This window comes from Bufo bufo, chromosome 2, assembly GCF_905171765.1.
Source record: "Bufo bufo chromosome 2, aBufBuf1.1, whole genome shotgun sequence".
Classification (NCBI taxonomy): domain Eukaryota; kingdom Metazoa; phylum Chordata; class Amphibia; order Anura; family Bufonidae; genus Bufo; species Bufo bufo.
Genome location: NC_053390.1, coordinates 200,663,695 through 200,673,893, shown reverse-complemented (window position 1 = coordinate 200,673,893; position 10,199 = coordinate 200,663,695). Strand labels below are relative to the sequence as shown.

Here is a 10,199-nt window from a genome sequence, read left to right as displayed (position 1 = left end):
GTGGCACTGTATTACCCTGTATGTTCTGAAGTGCTGTATGTAATGTTGTCCAAGTATGTCTTTAAAGTTTTTTTTTTCATATGAGCACTGCCTTCTCTGCTTTGTTTACCTGCTCACCACAGCAATTGTAGCGGCGAGCAGGTGAACAGAGCAGAAAAAGCAGCTCTCATATGAGCGCTGCCATCTCTTATAACAGCTGATCGGTGGGGGTGCCGGGAGATGCCCGCCGGTCTAATATTGATGACCTATCTTGAAGATAGGTCATCAGTAGTAAAAATGGGTTAGGGAATGGGTTAGGTTGAGAATTTGGCATGGGGGGGACATTTCAATTTTTGCCAATTTTTTAACTCTTGCACCAGGGCCCATGAGCCTTTAGCTACGCCCCTGGTGTGGTTAGCTATGTTAATGAGCTTCACGTCAGATTTATCATCGCAGTCTCATTCCAGTAGCAGGGTGGAGTGGGACAACTGGAGGAGCTTTTCTAGAGAAATGTGTTAGGTCTAAGGATAAGACAAATTTATCAAACAACATGAGGCATTTGGCAAATGTGACCATAAAGTAGGCCAACGCAGACTCATTCAAAACTGATTTCAAATATTCCCCTTATAAGAAATTCCCCCTTTAACCTCATACTTGTTTCTTTCCTCATTATACATCACAGATCTCGTTTTTCGAGAATATTTACAACTACGTACACAAGTGTGCTCTACATAACCACATAACCAGTCATTTACCAGATTCAATGAATGTCGATGACAATTGATGAATCATAATGGACATTAATATAGGAAAAAGACTTTAAATAGAAGTGGTGCTAGACCTCCTTTGGATGGATGTGCAATCCATACTATTTTCTCTTTTTTGGAATTTTAGTTGGATCTCCTTTGGACTCTTTATACATGGTCCTCTGAAAGATGCTGGAGGACCGTGCTTAGGGAGTGGTGAGCTGGCATTAGCTATTTATTTGTGATGCCCATTACACCTGAGGCTCCTTTCACACTAGCGTTCGGGTGTCCGCTCGTGAGCTCCGTTTGAAGGGGCTCACGAGCGGTCCCGAACGCATCCGTCTGGCCCCAATGCATTCTCAGTGGAGGCGGATCCACTGAGAATGCATCCGCTTGCCAGCGCTCAGCCTCCGCTCCGCTCAGTGAGCGGACACCTGAACGCTGCTTGCAGCGTTCGGGTGTCCGCCTGGCCGTGCGGATCCGTCCAGACTTACAATGTAAGTCAATGGGGGCGGATTCGCTTGAAGATGACACCATATGGCTCAATCTTCAAGCGGATCCGTTCCCCATTGACTTACAATGTAAAGTCTGAACGGATCCGTTCAGACTACTTTCACACTTAGAAAATTTTCTAAGTTTTAATGCAGACGCATCCGTTCTGAACGGATGCGAACGTCTGCATTAAAGGAGCGGATCCGTCTGATGAAACATCAGACGGATCCGCTCCGAACGGATCCGCATCAGACGGATCCAGGCTGGAGTAGATTTCAGCTCTGACGCAGACAGCCTGAAATGTGTCGCTATTGTTAAGAGGCGTATGCCACGGCAGAATAAATTCACACTAGTGTACACAGCGCCAATCCTAAAAAAAATATGGAAATACCATGGTCACCATCTGGAATCACAGTCAGCAAACTCAGAAACTGCTACCAGGGGTTCTCCGGGAATTAAGAAAATGAAAATCCATATTACTTTATTATAAATATATTTTCAAATACCTTTCATTATTTATAATTGCTCGTTTTGTCTGGGGAGCAGTCATCAGGGGAAACAAAATGGCCGCTGTCCCATTAGTTCAAACAAAACCTTACTGGAGTGCCGATCTGGGCTATTTAACACTTCACATTCCAAGGGCAATGGCGCCCGCCGCATGTAAAGTGCTGACAGAGGGAGCGGACTCCCTCTGTCTCCCATTGGCACCCTGCAAATGCGATCGCGGGGTCCTGATTTGTGTGAAGGCTGGATGGGGTCTGATGTAGGCCCCAGATCAGCCTTGAGTAATTTCCAGCAGGCTGCACCTCTCTGGTGCAGCCTGCTGGTCAATGTCAGAATAGCATTGCCATTAAAATGCAATGCACTATAGGGAAAGTGTATTGCATTTTAAAAGCAATCAAAATACTGCCTGTTATAGTCCCTTTGTGGGACTATTAAATGGTAAAAAAATAAAAAATAAAAAACACATTTATTAAATAAAAAAATTCCATAAAAAAATATGATTTTTTTTCCATTGAAAATACGCTTTTCAATTTAAACAATTGCAAAAAAATAAAATCTCCCCCATATGTTTGGTGTTTTCGCCTCCGTAACGCCCAAGACTACATAAATATCAGTAAATTATCCCCTACGATGAACGCCGTAAAAAACAAAAAAAAACAAAACAAAAAAAAAACTGAATTGCTAATTTAGTCTTAGTTGCTACCAAAATAACTTACTAACAAGTGATCAAAAAGCGTCATTTACTCCAAAATGACCTATGAAGTCGTCCTGCAAAAATCAAGCCCTCAAACTCCATAGAAATAAAAATAAAAAAGTTATGGGTCTTGGGAAGCGGCGATGCAAAAACATTTTTTTTCCTTTTAAAAAAAGGGGTTTTATTGCAAAAAAGTAGTAAAACATAAAAAAAAATATATGTTTTTAGTATCACTGTAATTGTACTGACCCAGAGAATAAATATATTATGTTATTTATACCAAAAAATTAACGCCATAAAATAACGTAAAAACGCAGTGGCAGAATTGCTGTTTTTCCCATGTTCCTCGCAGAAAGAGTTAATAAAAGTTAACCAGAAAGTTATGTGTACCCCAAAATGGCACCATTAAAAACTACAACTTTTCCCATAAAAAACAAGCCCTCATACAACTATATAGACGGAAAAATAAAAACGTTATAGCTCTTGGAATGCGAGGATGAAAAAAGGAAGAAAAACACTTGGTCAGTAAGGCCAAAAACAGGCTGATCACTAAGGGGTTAATGCCAAATAATAATTAGAAAAATCACTAAAATAAAGTGGCCTAAATTGGAGGAAATGCTCCTCCTCCCGATTTATTCAAATAATAATTTGGCATAAAAATAATGTGAACGTTTTCACTCTGCCTGTACTTGGATCTGCATTGAAGTTTACCGGGAAATGCTTTGCTCTGAACATGTGTGATACATTATTCCAATTATGAAGCATTGTTTAATTTGGACAGCGAAACATTCAAACATCTGACATTACACTCAGATGGGTTCACAAGGGGTTACATTAATTAAAAGTGGAGCTGAGCGAATTTCATGTTATGAAATTCGTTCACGCTTCGTTTGGTGGTAAAAGCAGAATTGCGTCATGGATTCTGTTACCACGGACCATAACGCAATTGTATGATAGAGCCATTCCACAAAAGATACGACGGCAGCATCTCCAATCCAATAAGGCTTTATTCACACACGGTGCATGAGACAGTACACACGGTCCGGTTACAGCAACGTTTCGGCTACATAGTAGCCTTTATCAAGCTACGTTGCTGTAACTGGACCGTGTGTACTGTCTCATGCACCGTGTGTGAATAAAGCCTTATTGGATTGGAGATGCTGCCGTCGTATCTTTTGTGGTTGATGACATCATAACCCCTATGGATCAGGGTAATTGGACTGGCTGATGCATTTCTGACACTCCATAATTGAAGGTATTGTGTGCTGCTCTACATATATCTTATTTAAAGGCATTCCGTCACAATAGAAGTCTATGGCCTGCATAATGGATCCGTCCCGTTTCCGTTATGCAGGAGAGGACTCCCCTGCATAACGGAAACGGGACGGATCCGTTTTGCAGCCCATAGACTTCTATTTTTGACAGAATGAATAACGGAATTAGGGATCGACCGATTATCGGTTTTACCGATATTATCGGCCGATATTCAGGATTTTCACCGTTATCGGTATCGGCATCTATTTTGCCGATATACCGATAACGTATTGGGAACACAGAACGCGCTGCTCTCCGCGCTGCTCTCCGCGCTCTGTGTTCCCTCAGCAGCACAGGGGAGAAGGAAGCAGTGTCTCCCTCCCCCTGTGCTGCTGCAGCCAGTGAGAGGAAGGAGGACAAGAGAAGGGGAGGGGCTGTGGCCGCTGCTCCACCAATGAAGAGAAATCTCTCATTAATTCACATACAGGAGGCGGGAGCTGGCTGCAGAATCATATAGCCGGCTCCCGACCTCTATGAGCGGTAGCTGCGATCTGCGGTAGTTAACCCCTCAGGTGCCGCGGATCGCAGCTACCGCTCATAAAGGTCGGGAGCCGGCTATGTGATTCTGCAGCCAGCTCCCGCCTCCTGTATATGAATTAATGAGAGATTTCTCTTCATTGGTGGCACAGTGTCCCCCCCCAATATTAATCATTGGTGGCGCAGTGCGCCCCCCATACCAGTATTAAAAACATTGGTGGCGCAGTGCGCCCCCCCACCCAAGCCCCCCCCCCCCAGTATTAATCATTGGTGGCAGTGGCCACAGGATCCCCTCTCCCCTGCTCCTCCGATCAGAGCCCCAGCAGTGTAAGCCTGGGGCTCCGATCGGTTACCATGGCAGCCAGGATGCTATTGAAGCTCCATGCTGCTGTGTGCACAAAGCACAGAGCAGCAGGGACAGTGTGAGCTCCTATTCACCCTGATAGAGATCTATCAGGGTGAATAGGACAAGGGCTCTAGTCCCTAAGGGGGCTAAAAGTCAGTACAAAAAAAACACCAAAATATTAAGTATAAATGAAAGAAAAATTAAAAAAAAAATAATAATAAAATACACATTAACAATAAACATATTAATCTTCAGCAGATTTGTGTAGGAATTTTTTTCTTTTTTTCAAAAATGAAAATTACCAGAATATCGGTATAAATTATCGGCTATCGTCCTGAAAGTTCACAAATTATCGGTATCGGCCCTAAAAAATCAATATCGGTCGATCCCTAAACGGAATGCCTCGAAAGGCATTCCGTTATGCATTCTGTCATAGAATTGCTTTATGGTCCGTGATAACGGAATCCATAACACAATTCTGCTTTTCCCACCAAGCGTGTGAACGAATTTTAAAATATGAAATTTGCTCATCTCTAATTAAAAGCTCCATAACGGAATTGTTTGACTCAGGCTACTTTCACACTAGCGGCAGCCTGTTCCGGCGGGTGAACAGCCTGCCGGATCCGTGCTGCCGCTAGTGCACGCATGCCGCCGGACCTCCGGCCTGCCCCCAATGGGGCCGGAGTGGACCTCCGGCGGCACGCGTGCACTAGCGGCAGCATGGATCCGGCAGGCTGTTCACCCGCCGGAACAGGCTGCCGCTAGTGTGAAAGTAGCCATAAATGGTTTTTCTGAGATTTTATAACTGATGACCTAGCCTCAGGATAAGGCCTCATGCACACAACCGTTTTTGTGGTCCGCATCCGTGCCGCATTTTTTGCGGCTCGGGTGCGGACCCATTCACTTAAATGGGGCCGCAAAAGATGCGGACAGCACTCCGCGTGCTCTCCGCATCCGTTGCACCGTTCCATTGCCCCACAAAAAAAAATATAGCATGTCCTATTCTTGTCCGTTTTGTGGACAAGAATAGGCATTTCTACAATGGGCCGCAAAAAACGGCACGGTCGTGTGCATGTAGCCTAAGTCTCATCAGTATCTGATCGGTGGTGGTCCCACACCTGGAAGCCCCACTGATCAGCTGTTTGAGAAGGCAGCAGTGCTTGCAGTAGCGCCACAGCCCTCTTTCTGCTTTCCCTAGGCCAAGTGACAACACATTCCTCTGGGCGCAGCTCAGCCCCAATTCAGTGAATGGGGCTGAGCGCTCATACCAAGCAGAGCCGCTATATAATGTACGGCTGTGCTTGGTGTGCATGGAGAAGACTGCGGCGCTCACAAGAGTGCCAGTACCTTCTCAAACAGCTGGTTCAGATACTGATGACCTAACCTGAGGACAGGTCATCAGTATTAAAATTTTAGAAAAATCCTTTTAGAGGGGTTGTGTAGTGCCAGACCTGCCAACGGTTCTGGATCCGGCAGGACTGTCCCGGATTTCGGTGGCTGTCCCGCAGTCCCGGAACAACAGGTACGTCCCGCTGTAATGGTGAACCAGGGAGTGGTCCATCCCCCACTTCGCCATTCAGCTCAGCCGCCAGAGCTCCCCAGAAGCAGCATGATGCCCTCACACATCTTGCTGTTGGTTTGTGTAGGAGGAGCTGCGACTTAGCCTGTAGACTCCTCCTCCTACACAGACCAGCAGCGCGATGTCTAGGTGAGTATTTACAGTTTTTTTTTTACTTCCTCTGAAGGGGGCACATATCTGGAATAACCACTGTGATGGGTGCACATATCTGGGCATAATTACTGAGTGGGTACATATCTGGTGTAACCACAGAGTGGGGGCACATATCTGGAGTAACCACTGTGAGGGGGCACATATCTGGCATAACTACTGTGAGGGGGCACATATCTGGCATAAATACTGTGAGGGGGCACATGTCTGGGCGTAATTACTGTGTGGTGTGGCACATATCTGGCGACTGGCGTAACCACTCTGAGGGGGCTCATATCTGGCATAACTACTGTGAGGAGGTACACATCTGGTATAACCACATATCTGGACATAATTACTGTGAGGGGGCACATATCTGGGCATAAATACTGTGAGGGGGCACATATCTGGGCGTAATTACTGTGAGGGGCACATATTTGGTGTAACCACTGTGATAGGGCACATATCTGACATAACTACTGTGAGGGGGCACACATCTGGCATAACTACTGTGAGTGGCACATAGCTGGCATAAATACTGTGAGGGGGCACATGTCTGGGCATAATTTCTGTGAGGGGCACATATCTGGCTACTGACATAACCACTGTGAGAGGAAACATATCTGGCATAACTACTGCGAGGAGGTACACATCTGGTATAACCACATATTTAGGCATAATTACTGTAAGGGGGCACATATCTGGGCATAAATACTGTGAGGGGGCACATATCTGGCATAACTACTGTGAGTGGACACATAAACTGGCATAACTACTGTGAGGGGCACATATCTGGCCATAACTACTGTGAAGGGGGCATATCTGGGCATAACTACTGTCAGGGGGGCATATCTGGGCATAACTACTGTGAGGAGGCACATATCTGGCCATAACTACTGTGAAGGGGGCATATCTGGGCATAACTACTGTGAGGAGGGCATATCTGGGCATAACTACTGTGAGGGGGCACATATCTGGCCATAACTACTGTGAGGGGGCACATATATGGGCATAACTACTGTCAGGGGGGGCATATCTGGCCATAACTACTGTGAGGGGGCACATATCTGGCCATAACTACTGTGAGGGGGCACATATCTGGCCATAACTACTGTGAGGGGGGCATATCTGGGCATAACTACTGTGAGGGGGCACATATCTGGCCATAACTACTGTGAATGTTGGGGCACTAAAGGGACTTATGTTTTGGGCAGAGTTAGAGGTGTGGCCTAGTATGGAAAAAATGGTGCCACACATAATGTCCCTTTTTGTGTTTTTCAAAAGTTAGTTGGTATGCAGTTGGTTAATATGCGACCGCTACTTCCTAATATGTGACCTGTGCATCCTCTCAGTGTTTCTGAATTAGGGTAGAACCACAAGGGTGTCAATATCCAAATCTTTACCCATCATGGATGTTGCTGTGGACCCGGCACGGATTTAACCATATCCATATGCATTGTAAACTTGGAAATCTGCAGCATTGAGGGGCTGCAGATTTACTCCATACTGCTGGTGATTTCTCCTGTGGATGAGAGTTGGGAAAAATCTCCTCCTTTGCAAGGTACTGTAATAAGCTGCAGATTGTCCACCTCATCGGTCTCTATTTCTGTTCCCTGAGCTGTGCCCTACTCTCTGCCACCCAGAGGGTGAGCCTCAGCTGCGGGCATCAGTCCTGGTAACAGCCCGAGTGCCCGCTGCCAAGCCAAACACAGCAAGGGCTGACAGCTCGCTCCGTCCTGAGCCTGGGAGCGCGGCATCAGCATCCACCAATCACCAGCCAGCCTGGATTCTTTGCGCTTCAGCCATTGGCTAGGGGCAGCGGGTGGGCGGGGCCTTCGCTCTTATACAGGACGCACTGGCAGTGCCAGCGCTACAGCTGAGGAGTTATCGCAGTGCGCGCACCATGGTGTTCAATGTCAGCGAGTGGCAAGGACCCCTGAGGCTCACTGATGTGGACGAGAGACCAAAGTTTCCTCTGACGGTGACCCATGAGACGGTGTGCATAGACCAGCTGGGCAAAGTGCTGAAGCCTTGTCAGGTAAGTACATCATTGCCCCAGCTGTCCCTTACACAAGTGAGCGGGCGTGCAATGGGGCACTGCAGCTGACAGAAGAGTAATAGTTCCATTGTATGGATAACAGATGCAGTGCCCATAAGGATGCCCACATGCCATAGAGACCTATCAGCTATGAGACCTCCACCTCTGGGACTCCTAATCTTTCCTGCACCCCAGACAAAGATCCAGACCCCCACCCCTTAAGCTTAGAGCTGTTCAGACAAGGTTTAGCTAATACTTGGGTTCCTCATGTGATGACAATTCAGAAGCAGCAATTCTTGTGATGTACCTTGCTTTTATTAATCCAGCTTATAACATTACCAGCAGACTGCTATAAAGGAGTACCCCCCACCAAATGGAGCCCAGAACTTGAAGAGGACCGCCACCTCTCCTGACTAGGGATGAGCAAACTTGCGTTTCAAGTTCGGCATACAAGGTTCGCGTTATCTAAGAATTCCGCTATGGATTCCGCTAGCACAGACCCTTATGGTCCTTGGTAGCGGAATCCATAAACGAAATTCTTAGATAACCCGAACCTTGTATGCCGAACTTGAAACGCAAGTTTGCTCAACACTACTCCTGACATGTCAGTTTTAGTAAATAGTTTTTGCGCCAGATTTTTCATTTTTAATAGGGGTAACAGGAGAAAATGCAGCGCACAATGTGTTATCCATTTTCTACTGAATACAGCAACACCCCCATCAGTGGCGTACATAGAGAAGTAAGGGCCCCATAGCAAGAATCTAACCAGGCCCCCCACACAGGACAGAAGGGTTTCCTCCTAAACCCTTTTCAATGGCCCTTGGGTCACTTTTCCACAAGTTATTTACCGTGGGGTGGAGACTGTACAGTGAGCATTTTCACACCACACATCTTTGCAGAAATTAATGAGCAGGTGATGGTGTAAAATAAAAATTGAAAGTTTTTCACAGATATGGCATGTGAGTGCTGTGCCCAGCTTTTGCCATCTGATGGCATTTGATCTAAGAAATACCACATAGGTTAAATTGTTACAAAATTAATACGGTTGAAAAAAGACATAAGTCCATCAAGTTCAACCAAGGGGTAGGTGAGGACGCAAATCCCACAAGGAAGTGAGACTCAGATTTCTACACATTTTCAGAAGCATTAAAGGGACACTGAGGCTGGGTTCACACTTGAGCGTTTTACAGCGCGTTCAAACGCGCTGTAAAACGCTCAACACATGAAAACCAATGCTTCCCTATGGCCCTGGTTCTCACTTGAGCGTTTTACAGCGCGTTTGAACGCGCTGAAAAACGCCCTACGCTCAAACAAGTTCTTGAGCTTCTTTGGGGCGTTTTGACGCGCGTTTGTGGCCATAGGACACTGCAGTCAATCACACAAACGCGCGTCAAACGTGCGTTTACTATTGCAAAAAACGCGCATAAAAACGCGCGACAAAAACGCGCGTTAAACGTGCTTATAAAATGCGCTCAAGTGTGAACCCAGCCTGACAGGCGAAATCAGCATATATAGTTAGATATATCACATTACAGGTCTTATAGAGTCTTTTAAAAGCATATAACTATCCCCCCTGTCCACCTTATAAAGAGCGAAATATAAAGTTTTATAACCTGCATCTGCGGTCAGCAATCTGCCCAAGGGGCGGCGTTTCATGTGAAAATGCGCCCAGCCAGCCTTCCCAACTGCCGTTCTTAAGCCCCGCCCAGCTCATCATTATTCACTTCGCTGGGCGGGGCTAGAACTCTCCCCAGTCCCGATCCTGCGCCTGCGCAATTCAATCCTCCCGGCATCGTTCATGCCCAATCTTCTGCGCCTGCGCCCCGCCGTGACGTCGGACGCACTATAATTAACCCCTTATATGATGTGAGTGAGCAGCGCTCTGAAGCGCTGCTCTGAAC

General features: G+C 46.3%; 1 protein-coding gene across 1 annotated transcript in view; it reads left to right on the top strand.

Moving 5' to 3' along the window:
- Nucleotides 1-8,139: 8,139 nt before the first annotated feature.
- Nucleotides 8,140-10,199, top strand: part of LOC120991401 (phosphatidylethanolamine-binding protein 1-like) — a 20,886-nt gene continuing 18,826 nt past the window's right edge. The window contains exon 1 of the mRNA XM_040420221.1: nucleotides 8,140-8,298. Within this exon, the coding sequence (XP_040276155.1) occupies nucleotides 8,164-8,298 (135 nt within the window). The 5' untranslated portion in view covers nucleotides 8,140-8,163. The remainder of the gene's footprint in view (nucleotides 8,299-10,199) is intronic.